The 26,066-nt window shown below is 47.2% G+C and overlaps 1 protein-coding gene across 8 annotated transcripts in view; it reads right to left on the bottom strand.

The window, feature by feature from the left end:
- Positions 1-26,066, bottom strand: part of NOL10 (nucleolar protein 10) — a 102,339-nt gene that overhangs the window by 10,091 nt on the left and 66,182 nt on the right. For 5 of the 8 annotated variants that reach the window (XR_015725346.1, XR_015725347.1, XR_015725348.1 and 2 more), the window contains exons 18-21: positions 21,286-21,459; positions 20,779-21,026; positions 11,529-11,631; positions 8,129-8,371 (exon numbers count right to left, since the gene is read on the bottom strand). Coding sequence is in view for 2 of the 8 variants with exons in the window: in XM_045775962.2 (XP_045631918.1) it covers positions 8,252-8,371; positions 11,529-11,631; positions 20,779-21,026; positions 21,286-21,459 (645 nt within the window). In the remaining 6 variants the exon portion in view is untranslated. Of the gene's footprint in view, positions 1-722; positions 8,372-11,528; positions 11,632-20,778; positions 21,027-21,285; positions 21,460-26,066 lie in introns of those variants that run through there. The other 3 variants (XM_045775962.2, XM_087863870.1, XR_006775940.2) reach the window with 2 other exon arrangements.

Raw genomic sequence — 26,066 nt, 5'->3', positions numbered from 1 at the left:
GAAACGGGAGAGACCGATCATCAACGGGGTGTGTGAGCAGAAACGAACGGGACAGTGAGTGCACAGGGACAGGACAGTGGAATTCCAAGCAGGCAGGTGCCATGACTGAACTTGAAGGTTCCTTCGAATCTGGAGTCTGGGACTCATGATTCTGTCCTGGTCTGAAAGAAACCCAAGGCTACTAGAAAAATACAGGTGGCCTCCCCCGCACCCAACAGGAAGGCTTGTGGCCCTATGACTTGGAAGTTCCACCCCGGCACCCACCACCATCAGGGGTTCCCACTCCCTGTCCAGAGAGCCGGCAGAGGCCTATCTTCCACCCAGTATATGGTCATGCATGAGGAAGGGTACATGTTTTGAGTAGGGGACAGCACCCTAATTCCCAAAATAGTTCATTCAAACATAACTGCTAGACTTTTGTATTGCACTAATTAATTTAGGAAAATTCATACAAGCACAAAAACTGACTTTCAAGACTAAAAATTACTAGGACTGGAATTTTCCATGCATGTTCAAGAAGATGCGCAGCATCCTGGGGCGCCTGGGTGGCTCAGTCGTTAAGAGTCTGCCTTCGGCTCAGGGCGTGATCCCGGTGTTCTGGGATCGAGCCCCACATCAGGCTCTTCCGCTGGGAGCCTGCTTCTTCCTCTCCCACTCCCCTGCTTGTGTTCCCTCTCTCACTGCCTGTCTCTCTGTCAAATAAATAAATAAATAAAATCTGGAAAAAAAAAAAAAGATGCACAGCATCCTAAATCGGGTTATCATCCATGTCTAAACAGAAGGAAATTCCAAAGAGAAAATAATTCTGTATGTTCCCAAGGAGGAGAAAAAAAAATATGCCAACTTGGATATGGAAACTTTTTTAGGGATGTTCATAAAAATAATCAAGTATCTATTTACAGTACACACACACACACACACACACACACACACACTGTTTGCTAATGCTCTGTTCTTCTCTTTCAAAGTATCAATAGAATTCAGTCACTCCAAGACCCAACAAATTGTTTACTGTGGACTTTTCTTGGACTAAAAAATACATTACTTTTGGTATTCTCAAATGCAAAAGAGGACAAGTTTCCTACTGAATATGTAATGAGGAAACTGGTCTCTGTTACAAAGTGTCAAATGGTTCCGTGAGGCCTGCCATCTACATTCCCTCAGAAGCAATGAGAGGGTCAACTCCATGATTCTGATATAGTTTCAGCCTCATGGCTACACAGGTAAAGTGAAGTTTACAAATCATTGCAAAACCAAAATCAATCAAGTAAAACCCCTAACTTTTTAATGCATTGAAAATCTGCCTAAGAGCTATAAACTCTTTCACATTTGCTTATAAAACCACAAACAGTTTTCTTCTACAAAATCTCTTTTGCATTTATGGGGCACCTGGGTGGCTCAGTCCGTTGAGCCTCCGGATTCATGGTTTCAGCTCAGGTCATGATGTCAGGGTCCTGAGACTGAGCCCTGGGTCTGGCTCCGCGCTCGGCAGGGAGTCTGCTGGAGATTCTCTCTCCCTTTCCCTCCCCCTGTGCTAGTCCCCTCCCCCCACTCATCTTCAAGGCTCTCTCTCTCAAACAAATCTTTAAAAAAATCTGTTTTGCATTTAAATGATGCTGACGAAAGAGCTTTGAAAAAGAGTTAAATACTCATCTTGTGCATTTAGTTAAAAAAAAATTTCATGGAAGCTCCAGCAGAATGTCTCACTACACAATGTATCACAATTACACGTTGCAGCAACAAGCACACACCTGGGAGATAAAGCTCACTGGGCTCTGCACCACGCACCCCCGGAGCTCAAGATGACAATCCACCTGTCAGGGTCCGCGGGCATTTTCAACTTGGGGCTGGACCCATCGTTAGTGGGTTCTGAAGTCAATTTAATGGGTGTAAACTTATTACATGGATGAAGGTAGGGAGGACGAAGGATCTGCTACGGGACAGAATAGAAAAATCCTGGCATGCATTACGGGTTACGGTTTGTAACTCTGGATATACATGTGTTCTGAGTCACGATGTCAACTGTATTTCTTACCTTGGGACAAAGTAAGAAACATTTGAAAACCACTGAGGTAGGGTTTTGGAAACCCAGAGAGGCAAGAGAACCAGGGGAAAAGAGAAAGCAGAGCCCATGCTTCTTAACTCGATGTCCTGTGTTTTACTTCTTTGAGGAAGCAATCAGGTGTTCTCCAGAAATGATGGCAGGGTGGAGAGGTAGGACGGAGAAAAAGGATCAGGACAGAGGGTTCACTGGGGATGAAGAGACTCAAGCAGAACAAAGGCTCTGAATCAAGAGGGAGCCTGGTATGTAAGTACTGAAGGGGGGGGGGTTCACTTTGGTTCATAACCTTGTTTCTCATTTCAGGGAGGAAACAGAAGCAATTAGAAGGGAATGTCCACCTGCTTCCTGCTCCTTATCGGCCTGCCCGTCACCTACCTACCTGAACATGCCTGAGTACTCAGCCTTTCCTCTCCTTACGATCTGCCCTGTGTCTACGGAAGGTCACTACCTTGATCCATGTGCTACACCGTTCCCTCCTTCGCTACCGTGCTGATTCTAAACTACGTCTACAAATTCCTTCTAGGGTTGCCCGATCTAGCAAATAAAAATACAGGTCATCCATTAAATTTGAATTTTGGATAAATAACAAATAACTTTTTAATGTAAGTATGGCCCATGTGATATATGGAACACACTCTGGTAAGTCACGTGTTTATCTGAAATTCAAATCACACCAGGCATCCTGTATTTATTTCACCTGGCCACCCTACTTGATGCTCCTTCTACTCAAAGATGGCACCTAATTCCTCTCCCGCTGAGCATGGGCTATACTTGGTGACTCCCTCCTAACAAATGGAAAAAAGGGTCAGTGATGACGTAGGACCTCTGCTACCAGGTGATAAGAGGCACTGTGGCTTCCATCTTGGTCTCTCCCATCCTTGGATACCTCTGGGGGAAGTTAGCTACCATGTCATGGGGATATTCCAGTGGCCCCACAGAGAGGGCCACATGGCAATGAACTGAGACCTCCAGCCTACAGCCATGCGTCTGAGTGAGGAGGGGGGTCCTCCAGCCCAGGTCTTGCACCTCCAGCCCAGGCAGTCTTGGTTTACATCTTGATTGTACCCTCATGAGAGACTCTGCATCCGAACAACCCAGCTAGCCTGATCCTGAACTCCTGACCCACTGAAACTGTTAGGTGACTCTGTGATTTCAAGCTGCTAAATTTTGGGGTAATTTGTTACACAGCAACAGATAACTACTACACTTACTTACGGTATCACTCCAGTAATTGTCTTCTCTCTCTGACGTCAACGCTTTTTCCTTTTCCTGGATGATTCCCAGCACCATGCAGACATGCTGGGATTTCTCCTACTTTAAAGAGAACCCTCTCTTGATCTCACAGGTCCTATTTTCTGCTCCCTTCTATCTAAAAACTACCAAGTGCTGTGTACCATCCCTCCTTCCGATTCCTTTTCCCTACTCCGTCCTGAGCTACTCCAGTGAGGCCTTCCAGCCCAGAAACAGCTCTTGTCAAGGGAGAATTGCCGCTCTGGTACTGAATCCAAAGTTTCAACTAACTCAACTATTCACTTCATACAAATCTATTAGACAGCGACTATGTGCCAGGCGTGGTGCTGGATGTATAGCGGTGAACAAAACAGACCATAAAAAAAATCCCTACTCTTACCGAGTTTGCATTCTGGTGTGGGGTGGGGGACAAACAATAAATAAAAAAGGCACAAAAAAATGAGTATTTATGGGCAAAATAATACAGTATCTGGAATCAAAATATTTCAAAGTAATAAGGTCAATGCGTAGGACTAACAATGAGAAAAGATAAGATTTATTGTTAATTACTGAAGTGTGTGATGGGTGCACGACAGATCATGAAGCTGTTTTCTACTTTGGTGTATGTTTGAAACTTTCCATAATAAAAAGTCTTTTATGAGCACACTGTATTGGGTTCCCGCAGCAGTAAAGGCATGGGGAGTGCTGGGGGCAGAGGCATGACTGTTTTACATAGGGTGGCTGTGCCCTGAAGTGTGAAAGACATGCCAACGGCTGGCAGAGGAAGCACACTCCAAGCAGAGGAAATGCATCTGCAAAGGCCCTGGCTTAAGAGAACGCCTGGAGTGTTCTAAAAGCTGCAAGGTCAGTGCAGTGCTGATGAGGGAGTGAAGGACACAGAAGGGGCAGGTCACACTGTGCCTTGGAGGCTGGGAGGGCTTGGGCTCTTACGTGGAGAGTAAGCCACTGGAGGGTTCTGAAGGAAGGGACCTGATCTGAATTAGATTTTAAATACACTTCGTCTGGTCAGACAGATTCTCGCACTACGTCCTCACCCTACACTTGCCCTGCTGGGTGGGGTCTTCCCTATCAGCCAGTGACAACTGGACCCCTGCGTTTGCTAAGACCAAACGCCTCGTGGCCACGTCCGGCTCCTCTCCCTCACCCTCCACAGCCAGTCCGGCCGCAGACCCCACGCGTGAAGTGCCATGGTGCCCCCGCCGGTGACCTGGTACTGTCCATTCTGCTCACGGCAGCTGGAGACTACATGCCGTGGGGCTTTCATGAGATGAAGACCCATACATTTGTCCTAGGAACTTTTTAATAATTAGAGTTGCAGGCATAACACACCCCACAAAGTGTACTGAAAAGAATGTCATAAGATTAGCCCACTTATGTTACAAGATATTTGCTTCTGCGCTTACAGCAAACAGTGGATCCTATGGACAAAGCTAAAACTATATCCTAACTAGAGAACGGGGATTCTCTCACATCCCATACACACACACACAAAGACAAAATGGAAATGACATTTAGAGTGCTTTGCTACATAGAGGTGTTTCATAAAGATACTATGTCCACTTAAAAAATAAGTTGGGTTATGGGGCACCTGCGGGGTTCAGTCAGTCAAGAGTCCGACTCTTGATTTTGGCTTGGGTCATGATCTCGGGGACCTGTGATCGAGTCCTGCGTTGGGCTCTGCACTCAGTAGGGAGTCTGAGTATTCTCTCTCTTCCTCTCCCTCTGCTCCTCCCCCCATTTGCACATACTCTCTCTAAAATAAATCTTTTTTTAAAAAAAGAAGAAAAAAAAAGTTGGGTTATACTTATTATAGATGCCACTTTTTAAAAGGCTCTTTCTGTGGATTTTCAGGCATAACCATCAATAGGGGAAGAGTCAGCTTATGGATCAAGCATGTCATAAGATACTCTGAAGTTTATACAAAAGAAGGAAGTACATCTCTCTGTATGTCCACACTTGAGAAAATTAGTTCTAAAAACCAGGCTGAGGAAAAGCATAAATAGTATGGCCCTACTGGATGACTACAACATGTATATATAGTTGTTTATAAAACAGTAAAATATCTGAACACATATACCTTATACTAATAGGAGGTATATCAGGGGGATTAGATGGGAGTAAGTTGTTATAATGGGTATAGGGGACTTTGATAAAATAATTCTTTTTCTAATAAGAGTTTTTCATTGGAGTATAAAAAGTCGTGAGAGCAGCTCACCACCCAGGTTAAGGGGAAGAACCAACCAGAGCCTGGACGTCCCATCGCACCACCCGTACGCCCCCGCCACTTTCCCTGCCCACTGCCCCGATTGCTGAAAACAGCTTTCTTTTAAATAGTTGTTTAAAAATATATTGAGGCATCAGTCCAGGGATATTAGAGAATGAGGGGGATCTGGAGCAGGATGAAAGGAGAAGCCATCACTCAGGAGCCCCCGGGATGGTCCTGTTGTGAAAACCAAGCCCCCGCCTGTAGGCCGGGCCACGAACACCCTGCGTGTACGTGCCTGGGGGAGATCCACGACCAAGGGCTGGTACATACTCTGTAGCATGCAACCTGGGCTTCCAAGGAAGGTGAGGACTGTAGCGGGTGCTTGAAGAATCTCAGCCTGGAAGAGGTGGGGCTGTCACAAGGCGCTGACAACACAGCCCGGGGCGGGAGCGGGTTTCGGGGCAGCTCTGTTCACGGCGTTTTCTCCGAACGCCCATCATAGATGCAGCCCAGGTCCTCCACCTGTCCTTTCAGGAACCCCCCAGAACAAAAGCCAAGGGGCACCCCTGCCTTTGCAAAACCTCGGCATTGAGAAATCCGCTGAGTTCCGAGGGGCACGCGCCGAGATGAGGGAAGGGCGGCCGGGGAGAGACAAGCTCTACCAAGCACCCGTGAGCCTGCCGCCGCGCTCAGTGCTCACCCAGGTACCTCGTATCATTCTCCTGAAAATCAAGTCTTGGGCCCATTTCATGGGAGGAACTGACACTCAAGGAGGTTAAACAAACAGTCAAGGCTCCAGAACTGGTGGGCAGCAGGGCCGGGACTGAACCCTGGGCTGGGCTGGTTCCGCGGCCAGCGTCCCAGGCCCTCGGTCCGGCGACACCCTGACGCCCGCCTCAGAAGCAGCCCCGTTCGCAGAGCACACGCTCGCGCCCCACTAGCACGCGCCACTGAGCCTGGGATTTAGCTCCATGGCCTACTGGCTCCCCACTCCACCGGGAGGCCCCCTGAGAAGGAAGGAAAGGAAAAGAGAAGGCCAGGTAGGGGCGGGGAAGGCCCTGACCCCGGGATATCGGTCTGCGGCGCAACCGCTCAGCCCGGGGAAAAACTCCGGCCAGGGGGTCCTTCCTTAACTTCTGAAATCCTCCTCTAAGGAAGCCCTCGCTGTGGACACAGAGACCAGCAAGTGCAGAAAAGCTGAGGCCCCTTCCTTTGGGAAGAGTGAAGGGGACAGGACGCCGAAGAGGCAGGGCAGGCGGCACCAGGGATGGAAACAGGTGAAGCCGCTGGTCCCAGACCACAAGCTGGGTGGGCGCCCAGGGAACAAGACTCTTCCTGGTGATGGTGTCTGTCCATACCCGTAAGCCGCACACATGCCAGACATACACACCATTACACACACATCACAGACACGCACACTCACACCACACACACATCACAGACACACCACAGACATGTGCACACACACCAGACACACGCAAACACACACCAGATACACACACACCAGATATACATTCACATCAGACACACACACACATCGGAGACACACCGGACACCACACAAACACATCACAGACACACACACACACACACACACACGCCACAAACATATCTTTTCTTCTGGAAACAGACTGCACCTCTCAGGCCTCAGAAGGGGACACATGTCTGTACAGAAGCAACAGAGATAGGGAACAGGACAGGAAAGACGGCAAGGAAAGAGAGCAGGGGAGCCCTGAAGGGCTAAGGAACAACGTTGCAACAGGAGGAAGAAAATGGGGAGAGAGACCCGGATGAGTCTGGGGCCCGGGATCTGGGTGTCCGTGAGGCGAGTTACACAGCCTGCAGCTGGGTCCTGGCAGCACATTCTCCCTTTGTGCTTAACCGCTTTTCAGTTAGATTCTACCATTTAGAGGCCAAAGAGCCCTGGTTCCAGTTGTATCTAAAGAAACACACCTCCAAAATCATAATACCTGAGGACTAGGGAAACCTAATTCAATTTTCAAATTAACTCAAAGAATGGTTCTTTATCAAAGAAGCTACTCAAATGAAAGTATTTATTCTTACAAATGTTTTCTCCAGCCAGTTTATCTCAAATTGCACTTAAGAAAAAGGAAAAAAAAAAAAAAAAGAAAAAGAAAACCTGTATTTAATCTTGTGAAAAGTTAAAAGAATAACCAGTAGCTTCCATTTCTTAAATTATATTCTTTTTATAAAAATATGTTTAAAAACATCCCCCCCACATAAACAAGCCACAAACTGCCAACGTGGAAGTGCAAACACGGCCAACACGGACACTTCAGGTGAAACAGCAACGGGGTTCCGGGGGGGTCAGCAGTGAAGGGCAGCAGGCACTGCAAGGAAAAAAGTCCCCAGGACATGGTTGATCTGCATTTTTAGCACGGGATAACCTGCCATTTCATGGTACACATTTCACAAGATTGAAAAGCAACACTCTGCTTTACTTGATTAAAACCACGGGGGAAACGGACAATGTTTGTGGGGAACAACTTACAGACCGTGCTCTGGGGGCAACGCACTGCCTACCGCGGGGAAGGGGGGCGGTTTCCAAGTCTGCTGCAGAAGGCATGGGGACAGCTGCCAAACCTTTACCTTGCCCAGGTACCAAGAATTTACACGAACTGTTAACGTGTGTTCCCTGTGTTCGCCGTGCTCCAGTGACGGTCAGTGTGGGCGCTCCTCCCGAGCCGCGTGCAGGCCCGATCGTTTCCAGAGTCAGTGAAACGGCCGGCCGCGTCTGTGTCGGGACTTCAGGTGACCGGCTGAACGACGGAGGGTCTTCCTTTCTTGTCGGTGCAGCTTCTCAGCCTCCTGCTGCTTCTTCTGCTGTTCGGACTGAAGGCAAAAATTACATGAGAGGGAAAGAGCAAGAAAACCCCAACACCCCCTTTCGTAACCAGCACACCCCCAACCACAGCCGGGCCGAGGGAGCAAAGCTGCCCAGGGGGCCCCAGGGCACGCAGTCTGGACCCTGGACTCCGCTCCCACAATGCTGTGCCGTTTATTAGCCAGAGCCGTCATTTCACTTACACTGCCCCGAACACACACACACACACACACACACACACACACACACACACACACACAGCTAACGTGTACTGAAGGTGTATTGTAACCCACCCACGGTTAAGTATCATTCACCAGAATGGGTTCTAAAGAAATTTGGTTGTTTCCAAAAAGTCCAACTCCCCTCAGAAGCCTGAGATTTGCTGCCATTAACCCCGGACAAGGGCTCAGGAGACAGTCGCCTGTAAGCCCCCGGCTGGTGCAAACATGCAGGTTCAAGGGTGTCACTGCTCCGAGGGCATGCCTCCCACGGTGACGCTTGCCCTGGCAAAGTGGGGGCCCCTCCACCCCAAGGAGGCCCGTGGCTGTCAGCAGCAGTTCTCGGAGAGAAGAGAGCCAATGCAGAACCCACAACAGAGGTCAGAGCTGCCTGGTTTTAAAATCACATTTGACGGTTCTGAGGACACCAACTCTTGAATGCAAAGATCAAAAAAATATTCTCAGCTGCTGGAACTGCACAAAAGGTAAACTGAAAAAGCATTTTTGGGGCACAAGTTTTAAAAGCTGAAACGCATTGCCTTAGAGACGCCTGAGGCCTGCTTTACACTGGTCTGTACTATCCTGTGCACCTACAACACTCCGTGTATTTTGCTCTTGAAGAAGCCTCTGTATTCACCTCCAGCGGGTATGACTCAATATTTTAAAATCAAAGAGCTGAGGGGTGAGGGAGTAGTGGGGAAGGAAAGCCATCTGTAAGACCCAAAGCCAATGAGTCCCCCTCCTCTAGGAAGCTCTGTAACCGGGACTCTGAATAATTTCTTCAGTTCTTTTTCTGATTATTACTATTTCTTCAAGAGCCCCCGTAAATCCTGTCCGGTACGTTCCTGCCTAGTAGACCCCAGTGCCTCCGCTCCGGGCCCCTTCAGCCCACTCCTCAGGCAACAGCCACGGTCAGGCTGTTTTTATTTTACAAATAAAAAGGGTCAGTCTTCTGCTAAGTAGAACTTTTCAACAGCCTTCCACGGTTCTACTTAGAATTAAGGGCGAGCACCAGCTGTGGTCTGCTCACGAGGCCCTGCAGGACGGAGCTGCGCAGAGGTGCCACTGTATCTGATGCCGCTCACCCTCGTTCAGACCCTCGAGCACGCCTGGCTTCCTCCCTCCTCACGCAAGAACGCTGCCTCAGTGGGACCCTGTGCCTGGCACTCTGGCTGACCCCGCAGGGCTCTTGCTCAGCTTAGAGACCCAACCTGCACATCACTTACCCTTCCCTAGCCCCTCTGCCCCGGTCAGGCCCCACCGGACGCTCTCCCAGCGCCCCGTCCTCCGCTGGAGCACCCGCCCCCGCTCTGACGACATAACCGGGTGTGTCCTTCCTGCGACAGACTGAGAGCTGTGGAGCAAGCGCCACACCGGTCTGGTTCTGTGTGTCCCCAGCACACGCCACGGAGCAGGTATCTGACACACACTTGGTAATGGGGTGCTCGAAAAACCTGGGGAACCGGCACACTGAACTGTGGTGTCAAGACCCTTGTGAGATCAACAAACACCGGTGATTTAACACTTTGTTTCTTCATGTTAAAAAGTACCCCCAAAAAGGCTTCTTGTCCAAACAATTTTGGAAAATGATGTACCAAATAAAGATAAGCAGGGTGTGTTGGAGCTCATTGGTTAGGCGCTTTTCTACATCTCCAGCGTGGACCTCAGTCCTCGGCATTTCCCCGCGGGTCTGATGGGAGAGCGATCTCCTGGGAGTACGTCTCCCTCTCCAGCAGCACATTTCTGCAGAGCTCTGCCAGGCCTTCCCCACAAAGCAGGAGCCTCCAGAGGAGCCGGTAAGCAGCAGTGACAGTCCCGCAGACAAAGCCCTACCCACAAAGGGACTCTCGCCAGCCTCTCTCCGAAAGGCTGCACCGGACGACACCAGCACCACGTGCCCAGTCGCATACGACCGAGGGGCCAGGCCGCTCATCTCCCAAGTTTCCTTTCCTTCTGCTTCTCGCCCACCGTCGCCAGCAGGCTGGCCCAGAGAAAGGGGGGACGCGGACACGTGTAGCCCCCGCACCTTATTAGCAGCAGCCTGGCCAAGGGTCTGAGAAACTGCAGTACAGGAAACCTGAAAACTGCATCTGGGACCTAATCCTAGTTTTGCCACTCTACAGCTGTAAATAATACTGAAGCATAAACATTCCCCTTACATTTTAGTTACATATTAGAGAGTATATACGAGGGGCGCCTGGCTGGCTAAGTGGGTAGAGCATGTGACTCTTGATGGTGGGGTCGTGAGTTCAAACCCCACACTGGGGGTAGAGTTTACATTAAAAAAAAAGTATACATGAAAATCCTGGGAAAACTTGAGATTTTACCTAAATAAATCACACACCTAGTATCAAAGGAGATTTTTATTAGACACTACACAAATCCCTAATACTCCTAAAAGTGAGATTTAATAGCTAAAATTTTGTTGCTCTAATGATACAAACAGGCAAAATCAAACACAAACGGACACCATTCTCCAAATAGCTTCGCAGCCTCTGCTTGAGTCAGCTGTGAGCCATGGTAAGTAGTTCTTAGTGCTTCTTTGGTTTTTCACAAAAAAACTAGTAATTTCGGAGGCATCTTATTTTCATTTTCCCACGAATTCTAAAAGCCCTGACAGTCAGGGCTTTCTCATTACGAGGCGGCACCTGAGGTGGCCCAGTGACCCTGAAACCACACTGCCGGCTCCACACGAGCCCTGGGTCACTAAGGTCCCGCCTCCGTCAGGACAGCAGGAGCCCGCCTGGCTCTGCTCGGCCTCAGCCAAGCTGTGCGCTCGCTCCCAGCCCGGAGGGGCTCTGGCTGCCGGGAAAGTGCTAGAACAGGAACACAGCTTCTTCAACAGGGGAAAGCTTGGGAAGGCCGTGCGGAGGTCAGGCACATGCACAGCACTACTGGAAGCCTATTTTCCTTTCTTGAATTAACAAAATCACGTTACAAAACTTACCCTCTTTAACGTGAATGTCAACTGTTTGCTGCCGACTGTGGTGTCTGCTACGCTCAACGTGCCATTTTTCGCTTCGAGTTTCAAACGATCTTCAAGGGTTTTACTGGAGAGATTTAAGAGAATGACACAGTAATTAGCATTATGTTTTGATTTAGCATTTGAAACAAGTTTTAATTAGAACGGATCACAGGAAGAAAATCTGCTACGCCTGTGGGGAGAGACAGAAAATGGCATTCACTGAACACAATCGCGGCAAGAATTGGGGGCCGACAGTCATCCCTCACGCTCAACAGATACACAGTAAAAAGAGCAGCTGCCAAAACACCCGCTAATTTCGTGTTTTAAGTGGCGGTTCCAAATCTATTTTCAATGGCTGCTACTTATCTTACTAAATCACATTTCTGAAGCTGACAGGCAAGGAGCGATATTTCCGAAGCCTGTAATTTACCATAATGGTCAGTGGCACGTACGTTTCTGGAGCGTGTTGTATTTAAACCGCGCTCCAGGCAGACAGCAGAGCACGTCACGCTTCCGCAACTCAGTCACCTCTCCAAGGGAGCGGACACCGATCAGGTCTTGCAGGTGAAGCCAGGGAGAAGTGCGGGGCGAGTCCGGAGGCTCCCTTCACCCGCCCTTAGATCCCTGGGCGACACTCACCACCCACAGTACGAACCCCCTGAACATGAGTCCGTCCGACCACAGACAACAAATGAAAGCACCGCAGGTAAATTCTATCCGATTCAGTCTGTTCACTCCCTGCTACTTCTCTTGGTGCCTCTTCCTTCCTCTTTCTTTTTCTTTTCTTTCTTTCTTCCTTTCCTTTCCTTCTTCCCTTCTTCCCTTCTTTCCTTCCTTCTTTCCTTCCTTCCTTCCTTCCTTCCTTCCTTCCTTCCTTCCTTCCTTCCTTCCTTCCTTCCAAGATTTTATTTATTTATTTGACAGAGATAGAGACAGCCAGCGAGAGAGGGAACACAAGCAGGGGGAGTGGGAGAGGAAGAAGCAGGCTCCCAGCGGAGGAGCCTGATGTGGGGCTCGATCCCAGAACGCCGGGATCACGCCCTGAGCTGAAGGCAGACGCTTAACGACTGAGCCACCCAGGCGCCCCTTCCTTCCACTTTCTTACTTGAATTACTCTTCCCCCCGAACTGTACCCCAGATGTAAATTTCATTGCGCTTCTTGATCACATCTGCCCCACCCTGTTCTAGGGTCTCTGTATATAATCTGTGCCCCCGCTGTGGTCTGCTGTGCCCTGCAATTCTCGGTCACCTGCACCAGTAACACCACCCTACCTGGCTTTACAATCAAGACGTTCAGTTTGTACCTTGTACACGTGACCCTTCATTGCCTGTCACAATAATAATGTTTTAACACGTGACCCTTCATTGCCTGTCGCAATAATAATGTTTTATCATAAAATCAGAACAGTGGCCCTTTCCGTGAACTGGGTTTGGAGGAACAAAACGGAATGAAGCTTCAAGACAGACTCGCAGTGAGTTTCCATGTGAGCGCTAATGCTTGGAGAACCGGCGGCCAAGGTGCCCGTGATGGAAACGGGAGGAGGGGGCCGAGGAAGCGAGAGGGAAAGAATATGGTTCTCTCTTCTTTCCTGTTCCCTCTTCCAAAAAAGGTCAACACGCTTCCCTTTCCAATCCTCCTCGTACCAACTAAAGTTGAATGTACCCCTTTCGAGTTAACCTGTAAAAAAGCCTGACTGAATTTAAAAACGGCTGAATTGGGAGAAGGGTTTGCTTTTGCCTGAAATACGATCTTCATAACTAATTACTGAGCGGAATGCGGCTCCGAAATGGCCCGCAAGATAAAGTGATGCTCCTTTGAAATTCTGCGGGAAATGTTTGATGTTCGCACCATGAGAGATTTATCTCCGGTTTATGACTAGTAGTAACATACTGAACATGCCTTCTTTATATAACTTGAGACGTGAAGTGGTTAGCATAAAAGTGGCACTCTTTTCTAAGCAATAATGTTATTAAGAAGCACTTTTAAAGTACTTTTCATCTTCAAAGTGCTTTACAGACGAACTAATTAATCCTTTCAACATCCCTGAGACACAAGTATTTATCCTTTATAGACCCAGGCCACGCGAGGACTCAAGTCTAAAACCAAGATTCCAATTTAAGAGTTTCTGGTTTCCAGGATTGTGTCAGACCAAACTTGATTTATAAAGTTTTGTGTAGGAAATTGCGTCCACGAAGTCTTCCAAATGACAAGCTTCCACACGACAGAAGGAGTGAAACGATCTAGTTTAGTTTGGCTTTTTTAAAGCAGAACTCAAACGTGAAGTGTAAACGGACTCCAGCGCGGCTGTGAATTATGTCAGCCTAAGCAAATTCCTTAGCCTGTTCGAGCCATTCTTGTTCTTCCCTTTCATAGCTTCTGAAGAGCTATGGAGCCACTGAGACAGGGTGGCACACAGCAAACACTAATTTGGGAAGAAAGTGACTTTTCAAGTAAATTGTGGGCAATTACTACTCTTTTAAGAATGACCTTATTTCCTCCATGATAGGGTATATAAATTCTGGTTTTCTCTCAATGTACTTTCAACGTGCACTTGTAAAAACTTGTTCTGTCTGGGCTACTTGGAAAGACAAGCGGAGTTTTAGAACGAGCCGTGGCAGAAGATCAGACACAGGTACTGAGCGTGGAGATTTCTACATTAAAGCAAGTTCCACTTCCCTCCCTTTGAAAGTCGGTTTACGGTATGTGGCTGCTAACCAGCAGTTCTAAGCCAGCGACCTGAGAATGAAGTCAGTCAGAGACGACTGAAGAAGCAGACAGACACCTGAAAACTGTCTCATGTAACAGAAGAACAAAATGCAGAAATCCACGCTGTGTGACATCGATAAATACGGTTAAGAACTTGAGGGGGAAAAAATGTCAGTGTCATGCGATGAACAGCCCCACACCACGTTGGGGGGACTGGAAGAAGATAGACGTGGGCTTCTAACCTTTGCCAACCTTCCAAAGGTTGAAAGGATGGAATTATCCAGCACAGGACAGCGGACAGGGCTACGAGAAGGAAGAACAAGAGTTCTCAGCAAGGCTATCTTAAAAAAAAAAAAAGGCACAAAGTACCAGGGGAAACATCGAATTAGGTGTTTATTATATGCCCCAGGAAATAATGCTCCTCAACTGAGTTTGTTAAAATCCCTTTGTGTGGAGGCATGTGCGTTAGTCCAGCACTCAGAGGATTTAACTCAAAAGAAAGGACTCACTCTTCCTCCACAGTCCACAGCAAAGGGAACAGGCAGGCAGTGGAGAAAAGCGATCCATAGCCCAACGGCAAATGTTAAATACTCTGTTTAGAGCCAAATACCTTTGACAAATATTTACAGAGACTGTGCAGGTCACCGAGAACTCCACCTCAATGCTTTCTGTCAGCATGTGTTCCTCAAAGCCTGTCTCAGGAGATAGAAACTGAAGCAACCAGGGTATCTGGATACCTTATCTATCAGCTCTGTTCATATTTAAAAAGATTCCTAACACCCACGGTTGCTGCAAGTGTGGGGAAACAGGCACTGGTAAGAACTCGAAGAGCTCAAAGCCTTTCCCCGGGCGATATGACCCCTTTTGATCCAGCAAGTTCCAGGACTGGGTCGTACAGTCTAAAGAAATCCCTGCACATGTGTACGGATTTCTAACCGTGGAACAGAGGAAGAGGAAAACCAGAAACAACCTAACTCCCGCACGAGGGAATGTTACAGACGTTACGGCCCAACCAGCTTATGAACTATCCATGCAGCTACTGGGAGACCTATACGTACTTGCAAAGAAAAATTTTCAAAACTTATCGCTACGTGAAAAGAGCAGTTCACTGGCAACAGCATCAGTAGGGCCCCTTCGTGTCCGGGAGAGAACAGCTCACACTGCACACGTGTGAGCCTGCACCCTGAGGAGTCACTGAATTCCAGAAAGGCGCACACAGCAGTGACCTCAGGGAGGGAGTGTGGGGGTAAAAGGGAGACTTTCACCTTTTATTCTACATTCTTATGTATTACAATGAAAAGATGCTTACACGTCACCTGAGTGCATATCAACTTGAGTTGAGATTCTTTTTTCTAAGTGCAACTTTGGAATTAAATTGCTTTCAAAATTAGATTAAAAAATGCTTCTATTAAAATAAGACTGTGTTCCTTCAGCTCTCGTCCACGGCAGTGAGGAAAATTCTCTGAAGAGTAAAAGCGGGCCACAATTCGTCCAGAAAGCGGATACAGTTGTGGGCATGGTAAGCAGCTCCCCGAGAGCTACTGAAACCATCTGGGGAAGAAGGGGAATTCCTCCAAGGCAGGAAATGTCTTTGAAACCTCTGAATTTCCAAGACGGACCACAGGCTAGGTGCTTCAAAGAAGGCTTTCCTCCTGAAGGGCTGTCTGGCAGGGAGAGGAGGGAAGGCAGCCCCAGCTACTGAGCTTCAGGAAGCTGTGTTGTTCTAGACCTCTCTCTCCTCCAGGCTCACCAGTACATCCCCACCAGTGCCTCCGTTAGGCCCTGCCGACCTGCCCACTGCTGCCCCGTCGTTACTGGAGAGGCTGACGTGCCCAGACTCCTGACAGACCCCACTTTCTATCCCTCCCTTCCTGATGGCCTCCCCTTGGGGCTCCGAGGATGTACCCTGTCCTTTCTGAGGCCGTCTCCTGAACCCGTGCCCGGGCCCGTCTCCTCCCGACTGCTTGCTGAATTCAGCTCTGTCCGTTGACTCTGGTCTCTCGCATCACTGTCTGCTTGCCACAGTGAACCCCTCTCTGCCCACTAACACATTCTAGCTCTAATAGCCGAAAAGATCTTCCCCATCAAGTTACTGGCTTCAATGCCTTCCTTTTTCTGCCAGACTTCCTGGAAGAACCATCCACATTAACTGCTCACAATATTTATTATCTCTATTCATTCATCGGTCCACTGCAATCCGACATTTGGGCCGATGCCTGAGAAGCTGGTCCCGGCAAGACAAGCTTCCTAATCGCTTTGCTCTGTTTCATGGAACCCCAGGCTCCCTCCGACATTTGCGCCACACCCTCTGCGTCTCCCTGCTTGGCTCTTTGCAGCTTTCCTTCTACATCTCTGAAAACTCCTCAGTGATCTTTACTACTTCCTCCTCTGTTTGTCCTCCAAATGGGAATTCGTAGCCCTTGGCTGTCAGTTTTACGGGTGACAGCTCTAAAACGACGTGCAGTACTTTGCGTGCAAGGGTATCTGTCTAAAGAGAGGTGTGCAGTTTTTATCACAGACTCAAGAAAAATACCGGTTCCCCAGGGGCTCCCCTCTTCACCCTCACCACACTCTGCACACTCAGAGTCGGTCGCAATCACACAGGGAAGGCTGCTCGCTCAGCCCCAGGTCTCTGGCCCGGGCCCTGGGTCTCGGTTTCTCTACTGAACCAAGAAGGCACTTGGGCACCGCACACTTACTGTGCTGAGAGCCGGCTCAGTACTCGCAGCCTTAAACCTGCTTTTCAGTCTCTTTCTTGACCTTGGCGGCAACATTGCCAGACAGTTCCACATCGCCCGACCACTCTTTTCTCCTTCGCTATTAAGTTAGTAACCAAACAATGTTGTGCTGTATGCCCATTTTCCTTTCTTATTCTTAGACAGTCTTGTGAATAACTTGGCCCTCGGCTGGCCTGGTCCTCTCTGTCCCACAGTTCGGGCTTTTGACTTCTGACCGGGACTACTGAATAGTCTGTTAGCTGAGCTCAGGGGCCCCTCCCTGCACTTTCTCTCTAAAACTGAGGTATTCATTACCAGTTTCTGGGAAAGAGGGACTTTTTATGCTTATGTTTTTACTTTTATTTTCTGTAACAAACATGAGCTGCTTTTATTAGGTAAGCAGCTACATGATTTGGGGAAGGGGTTGGAAACAGATTTGCTCATGGTAATCTCAGAGGCTTAGCAGCACCTGGGGCAGGACCTGTGTGCCGCTCCCCGGTTATTCTCCGGGCTCCCCCCAACGCTTTCACACGGGGCTCCCTGCTCCCACCTGCTCCCTGCTCCCACCCGGCTCTGCGGGAATGCAAGTCTTTCCCACCCTGCTGTGGGTGCTCACCTTTTTGTCTTTTGTCTTTGACCAGTTTCAACAGGACCCCTTAAAAAGACTTTTTAAATCTCCAGAAGTTAAATCCCTTCCTTTCTTATGCACTTTCCCCATGCCTGTTCACAGCTCCAGACTATCCTGAAGGCTGCAGGCCTGCGAGCTGTGCCTTGTGTTTCCACCTGGCTCAGGACTCACACTAGGCAGGCACGCAGCGAATGTCTGACTGCTGAATGGGCAGCCAGAGAGGCCGAGAGGTGGGTGAAGAGACTCACAAAGCACAGCACACTGTAAGGCATACAAATACGTGTCGGCAGACACACGTATCTGTCTGATGCCACGTTACCATGCCCAGCAAAGACAGGACTCACTCAAGCATCAAGTTAGGACTCCTAATTCACTTTTCCCTTTGCAGAAAAAGTTTTAAAGTAGGGCAAGTCCAAGGGAACATCTGAAACATAAAACACTCAGTTTTGATGCTGTGCTTTACTGACTGCCTTGTGGGAACTCACAGAATAAACAGAAAGCGTCACTTTGGTTCTCTGAAGGATAATGGTTCAATGCTTCATTAAATAATACAAAGATATTGCAAGTTCAGGGTTTGCCAAAATAATCCAGTCAAGACTAGAACTCAATAAGCAGTTTGTGCCAAAATGTCAGCAAACTGCAGGCTGTTCATACCAAAGGGTTATTACCTTAAGCAATAGGACTCTCCTTTTCAGCTCATGAAGTATTATCACTTCTATAGTTCCTCTTCTCAAAAAAAATTTTAACTTAGTAAAAATGTTTAATTGTGGTGTATTAACTTGGCTATTATTTATCCATTCAATACTAAACTTCCATCCCTTTTGTTTCTCTTATTAATGTCCTGCTACAACCCACAGGCAGAACAAAAATGTCAGAAAGTTTAGTCATGCCTCCCACCCCCAAATCACCATGTTACCAGGCTTACCTAAAGACAACTGTTCCCAGGTTTTCCTGGCCAATGGCTTGGGAATAATGGGTTCTTTCTCAGCAGACCTTGAGAGGGTAACTTCCTGAGTTGCCTGACATGTAGCCACGGCACAGGAGAGTCACAGTTCCACAAAAACTTATCAAGTGCTTACTTGGGTCTAGTACGGATTCAGGAGCCAGTAGTCAAGGAAATAAAGCAAGACAAAACCAGCAGATAATCTAACAAAGAAACTCACTCTACAGAACCAGAAAACTACAACTAGTCTTCCCTCTGCTTCTGAGTAGGACTCCAAGTTGAATACCCAAGACTAACAGGTACATAAAAGGTGAGGCTGCATGCACTGCTGGTGGGAACGTGAAATGGAGCAGCCTCTTTGGAAGACAGTTTGGCAGCTTCTCAAAAGGCTAAACATATGCTACTGTATGGCCAGCCGTTCCAAGCCTAGGTATACAGCCAGGAGAAACGACACCTGTCTGTGTAAGATCTTATACACAAACGTTCATAACAGCATTATTCATCATAACCAAAGTGTGGAGCAACCCACATGTCCATTGACTGGTGACGGGATGAAGGAAACATGGTCTATCCATACACCAGAATAGTTTTTGGCAATAGAAACGAGTGCAGTACCGACAGATGCGACAGCACGAACACTGAAGGCATTTCGCGACGTAAGGGAAGCCAGACCAAATGCCACATGGTGTGTGATTCCATTGATATGAAATGGCAGAACAGGCAAATCCATAGAGATAGAAAGTAGATTAGTGGTTGCCTGGGGATGGGGTGGGCTGGGGGCAGATGGCAGCGAATGCTAATGGGGCATGGGGCTTCATTTGGGAGAGATGAAAATGTTCTAAAATTAACTGTGATAGCCGCACAACTCTGAATCTACTAGAAACCAATGGACTGTACACTTTAGGCGAACTGTATGTTATGTAAATTGTATCTCAAGGAAGTTGTTCTTAAAAAAAGTGGTAAAGATATCTTCAAAAGATATCGACCCTATTACTAGATTCTTTTCACCAGCAGATCTTTTGTTCATTAGAACCAGAATTTTGAGATGCTCCTGGATTCTAAGTTGAAGGACTCACTCAACATTTGGTGTCCCAGATACCTGCTAGAAGCCGGTGAGAGGACAAGGACCGGCTGTTATCTCCATTCCAGAAACAATTCAGCCTGTCCATCGATGTCTTCTCTACTCTTTCCCCAATTCCCGCATCTGAAAAACCCCATTTCCAAACAGGAAGCTGGGAGCTGGAGAAGTGCAGGTACAGAACTGGTACTGTCTCCGACCTACCTCATCCATCCCGCCTGACCCCTCCTCCTCTTCTGGGCTCCCCAGGCCCTCCAGCTCTTCTTGCGAGATTCTCTACTATGACCCTCTATCACATTAATATTCAGCCCAGGAATTTTCAGAGCAGAGATTTACATAACCTATGGCTTGTACACGATCTGGAATTGAGGACCTAGCTTCTTCCTTATTTAGCTACCTACAACTGAAACTCTCCAAATATTCTTTTTAACACTGACTTTTTTATTGCGGTAAAATACCTTCACGTTGCTGTGCAACCATCACCACTAGCCATTTCCAGAACTTCCTCACCATCCCAAACTGAAACTCTGTACCTCATTAAGTGGCATCTCCCCTTTCCCCTTCCCCCAGCCCTGGGTAACCACCATTCCTCTTTCTGTCTCTATGTATTTGACTATTCTAGAATACCACTCTTTCTCATCTCTCAATTTTCCTGCAAAAGGCTTAAAATTTCTGGCAAATTTTCCAAGGAAACTTTTCAGCAATCAGGCAAGCTGAGATACAGATAATCATCACTGAAATTCTAATTAAGAAAAATAACTTTTTGTTAAGACACGAAGAATTTGTTGCCTCTCAATTACCATTATACAGAAAAGCGCTGATTGTAGGGCACAGAATAAAACCGGTATCTGTAGGTCAGGGCAACGGAGGGAAAGAAACAAGGACAACACAAGAAGTGACCTGCGCAGCATAAAAGTGTTCTTGCGTATATTGGCCAACAGTCCCAGGGCCTGCCCTGGGCCTGACTGTATGTAAACTTCACCCCCGGAAGTTGTTGAAAGCCATCATAATAAAGACCAGTGTATTTCCCCTCAAGTCTTGTGGTGCTTCCCTCACATTAACTCCAAAGAGCAAAATGTCCTCCTCAGGGCAACGTGGCCCGAGGAAGAGCGAGGCCGCGGCAGCCCGGCGAAGCGTCACTGACAGCAGGGTTACTCACTTCAGCAGCTTCTGCTTGGTGGCAGAATCTTTGAAGCTCCTGAATTCCTCGCCTGCTTTGATCTCATAAAACTGGGGCTTGAGGACCGTCTGCTGGTCCTCCCTGAGCCGCTCCTGCCGCTTCACCTTTTCCTCCTGCTGGAGCAGTCTGCGCTGCTTCCTGACCTCTTCGACCCAGTCTTTCTCATCATCTGAACTCTCAGAACTTTCTGCATCACTTGGTTTTCCTTCCGGTTCTTCTTCCTCTTCCTGAAAATAAAAATAGTAAGAAGCAGCTTGTTTCCCCCACCAAACATCGACCTGTTACTCTCTTCTAACTAGCCGTCCTCCACGGAGTACGTGACCTTGCACGCATCGGGGGAAAACGCCTTTCATTAAGTAAGATCTACTTCCAAGCTGAGGTTCAAACAAATTACACCTCCAGTGTCTCAAAGGTTCTTCTAACTTACACAGACAACCTTACGTTAAAGAAACAGCAGCAGATATAAAATGATAAGGAGTACGTTACTTGTTCACGAAGCTCTTGTTGCTCTAAGAGTCTTAGTTTCTTCTTCCTTTTTTCACTTATTTTTGAAACAAGTGGATTCAAAAGCCTAAATTCTTCACTCTCTTCGTCTACTTGGAAGTCAGGGTTCTCAAACATAACTTTGAATCGATCATCGGTGAGAATATTAGGAAGGCTCTGTGACAAAAAGAACACAGGAATTTAAAGTTAGTATGAATAAAATCTAACCAGAAAGTTGGCCTAAAAACATTTCAGTCAATTATAAATTAATTAGCTGTATAAAGCATAACACTAAATTATTAGGAAACTTCTTTAGAACTAGTTTCCAGACCTTTCTAATTGCCCTTGGGTTTTATCGCCCACTCGCAAACAGATTCTATTAATCTATTTCACAGACGATCTGTATTACTTGGCCATTACACATAATGAGCTAAGAATGAACCTTTTTGGCTTAACTTTATGCTAAATACATTGGAAAGAATTTTCTCCAATTAACATTTCTTTTTTTTTTTAAAGATTTTATTTATTTATTCAACAGAGATAGAGACAGCCAGCGAGAGAGGGAACACAAGCGGGGGGGGGGTGGGAGAGGAAGAAGCAGGCTCCCAGCGGAGGAGCCCAATGTGGAACTCGATCCCGGAACGCCGGAATCACGCCCTGAGCCGAAGGCAGACGCTTAACGACTGCGCTACCCAGGCGCCCCTCCAATTAACATTTCTCATGAAAAAATACTTTTCAAGGAAATACACGTTTTTGAAACATGGCTTTTTAAGCATAGCTACTAAATTGAAATAAAATTAGTGAGTTTTCCAAGTTCATATTCCAAAACTGGGAAAGGAAATATAGAACAACAACAAGGCAAGAACTAATGTGGTAGGGAGCTGCGGGTAGAAGCTTCCTGACTCGGAGTGAGTTATTTGGAAACATAAGGGAAGCTTCCATCTCTTACAGGATGGCCTCATCAATTTTTTTCCGTAGGCTATTTAATTGTTCACGAAGGATACAGCGTAAACCTTCTCACACAATAAAACTGATAATGAGACCCATTTGAACAGGTCAGGGCCAACAGTAAGTTCCTTTTTAGTTGTACCATTTTCAACAGAGAGTTTTCTAGAGTGTACGACAACTCAGCTGTTCACATAAACAGATGACAATCTTCTACACTCAGGGATCTCCCACGGTTTCTTATCTGCTACAGGCTTGGACACCAGATAAATCAACCTACTTCACAGGGTTTGTAAATTTAACAGCCTGAACACGGGCATGAAAAGCTAACCTGTGTGTGGCTGTTTGTAAGCAGTGGAGTTCTGAGTGTGGTACCTGGAATATAACTTCACAAAAACGTGGTAAGTCATGAGACATTATGGAACTTGGGCTGTTTATTACTGGTATGTACCTAAAATCTAATAAACCCTTATCCTAAAATTCTATGACATACTGAATATATATATTTAAGATACACTGAACAAGCCTTCCCTGATTAAATATCATTTCCAAGATAGTTTTGGGTTCAAGGAAGAAACAAAGATAAGATCTAGTTCCTGATCCCAAGGTGCTAGCTCAGAATCTAATGAGAAAGAAAAAAACCAAAAACCAAAACAAAAACCTGGAGGCTCCAAGGCACCGTATGAAGGATGCTAGGCTGAGCTGAAAGTGCTCTAAGAGCAGAGGTAAAAAGTAGCTGCAACAAGAGACATGCCAGAAGGGCTTACTGGGGGATGTGGCATCTGGCATCAGGACAGACGAATAGGTTTCAACAGACAGAGAGGGGAAGAGCATTTCCAGCCCACTGAGGAGTGAAGAGTCTGATGACATAAGAAGGACAAAATCTGAAAAAGCATTTTTTGACCAGGCCAGACTGTAAGGGAAACCAACACCATAACACCATGCCCTTTATTCTACAGGTGAGTGGGACTCCGAGGGAAGAGGACAATGAAGAAGGGAGAAGGTAACAGCTTGAGGTGTGATCCAGGGCCCTCGATGACAAGGCGAACTCTGCTGTGAGAGGCCTCAGCAGCACGGTAGCTGATGGACTGCTGAGGGAGAGACCAGGCATGAGGAAGACTACGGGGCCCTTTAGGAAACCGGGAAAAGAGCCAGGGCCTGACTCAGGGCGGGAACGAATACGGTCTGAAGAAAGGGTGACCATGAGACACACTTCCACGTTAGAACTGACAGATGCAGCTACAGAGGAACTGGCAGGAGGGGGGAGTGAACAGCAGGGTGCGTGGTCCAGCTTAAGTGACTGGAAAGTTGGTGCTACCAGGAGTTAGGCCCCATCATTGAAGAGCATCAGAAAAAGAGGCGTAGGGCAAAGGATGAGAAGTTCCAAGAAACCAAGATGATCTCCGGCAGGTACACAGAGAAGCTGTGGCACATTCAGACAACTCCAGAGGATTCTGCACTAGAAAGAAATGAGCCAGAAAGTCATGGACAGACATGGAGGAAACTTGCATCCATATTACAAAGTGAGAGAAGCCAATCTGAAAAGACTTCATATGTATGATCCCAACTCTACGATATTCTGGAAAAGGTAACACTACGGAGACAGTACAAAGACCGGTGGTCGCCAGGGGCCAGGATGAGGATGAACAGGCAGAGCACAGACAATTTTTAGGGCAGCGAAAATACTCTGAATGATATTCTGATGGCAGATACATGTCATTATATCTTTGTCCAAACCGACAGAACGTACAACAGCCAGCCTAATGTAAACTGTGGACTCTGGGAGATGATGATGTGTCGGGCGTAGATTTACCAAGGTAACCAACGTCCCCTCAGGTGGGGGATGTGGACAGGGGGACAGGCTATGCATGTGGTGTGCAGGGGGGGCGCCCAGGAAAGATCTGTGACTTCCCCTAAGCTCTGCTATGAACCTAAAACGGCTCTAAAGAAACGAAGTCTTTAAGGAGAACGTCATCTGGATTCTGAAGAAAGCCATTAGATGCCTGGGAACAGCACGCCCGGTCTCAAGCGGGAGGAGGAAGCTCGGCTATATCAATTCTTACCGTATTTATTAAATAATCACATTTAGTAATAGGGAAACACGTTACAAAAGAATATGCTGCTAGTATTAAGTTTTTTTTCTTAATTTTAAACAAATAAATTGCCTAAAGACAAGTATGTTTTGGATGAACAACTATAAAATAGTAAGTCTTCTGACCTAGCTATATAAATATTTCCCTTGGAGATTTTTTCTAGTCTAATTGTTTGTTTTCACAGCTGACTTAAAAAAGGGAGCAGGATCAGACGTAGTCAGTGATGCTCTCCAGTAACGGAGAAGTGTCTGGCCAGCCAGCTACCCTAGAAATACACATGCGCACATGCCATACCTGCCATTCAAATCTGGAAAAACATCTCAAAGCACTGTTCCTACCACAGCCCTACTGCAAAGAAGTATTATCTGTAGATATGAGTGGGATGCTTACTATGAATATTTTGTCCCAACATAGTAACATACAAGGAATGCTTAACATTTGCAACAAGTCAATTCCTTCAATGCTATGATATCTATGAAATTAATGTTAGATGTCTGTGGTGCGGACTTCTGGGTAAGGATGGTAGTCGGAACACAAGCATCTCCTTCTAATCTCTGCTAAAACCCCAGTAAAGCAATAGAAAATGGGCTTTAAAAAGACACGACCCTTAAGGATAAGGAGGACAAGAAAGGAAACAGGAATAGTGAGATTCTGGAAAGAAGAAAAGGCAGACCTCAATTCCGCCCTGTCCCACGAGTCTTCCCTGGAGGGGAAGAGGTGCCCGCTGGGGCAGCAGCACCCTGAAGGCACGGGAAGCATTTGACAAGAAGAGGCTGCACACTGAGGGCTGCAATGTCACCCCGCCCCCACACCCCAAGCCCTCGTGACGACAGCTCTCAGAATGCTGGGAGCCGGGCCATCACCCTCCAAGCCAGGGAATCTGACCAGCCAAGAGAAAGGCCAAAAAGATATTGCTATTTGGAGCTTCTCCAAGTAAACAGTTTGGCTGGGTCTCCACATAGTGAGTGGTTAGTCCTTGTCTCCCCATCTCAGAGCTTCCATTAAGCTTTTTTAGATCCTTTACTCTGAAATATAAACAAATGACCTGAGATCACAGCAGGGGAAAACTACTTAAAATTTTTTTTTCTCCAAGAAAATCTGCCAGCGCCTAAGTTTCTGGACTGAATGGACCCACGTGGTGGCTGGCACTGTGGGCTGGATTAACGGAGGGAAGACCAGCCCCAGCGTAGCACTGAGCGATCCGTGGGGGGTTTCCTTGGACTCTCCTCTTCCTTGCCTTACTCTCTTATTTTGGAGGAGAAAATCCTAAGGAACTTCCTGAGGAAAATAAGCACATAATGTATGGTTGTTGCTGAGAACCTATATGTCTGAAAATGTCTTCACTATACCCTTACACTGACTGCCTGCTTGTCTGGATTAGAAATAATATTCCTTCAGAAAACGAAAGGTCCTTTTAATTCTGCATCCCACACAGGGCAGAGGTGGAGTGTGTCCCCAGGATGCTGACTGTGGACCAGCACCTGGAGGTGGCGAGTCCAGAAAGCAAAGAGGCCGACACATGCAGCAGAGACTCCGTCAGGAAAAGAAAAATTAATGTACTAACCGATATTCACAGAAACGTCTTGAGATGACAGTTAGACAACTAGCAAAGGATTGAGGGCTAACCAGTAATCACCATATAGAAAACAAACAAAAAGCCAACCACTAAATCCATGGAAGACAGAGGCTGGATGGGACACGTAATCACAGGTGGCCACCTGACTCCACCTGGAATGCGAAGAGCAC

This window comes from Ursus americanus, chromosome 7 (genome assembly GCF_024610735.1).
Source record: "Ursus americanus isolate L20-20 chromosome 7, mUrsAme1.1.p, whole genome shotgun sequence".
NCBI lineage: Eukaryota > Metazoa > Chordata > Mammalia > Carnivora > Ursidae > Ursus > Ursus americanus.
The sequence above is the reverse complement of the archived record's forward strand: the minus strand, read 5'-3'. Positions and strand labels throughout refer to the sequence as shown.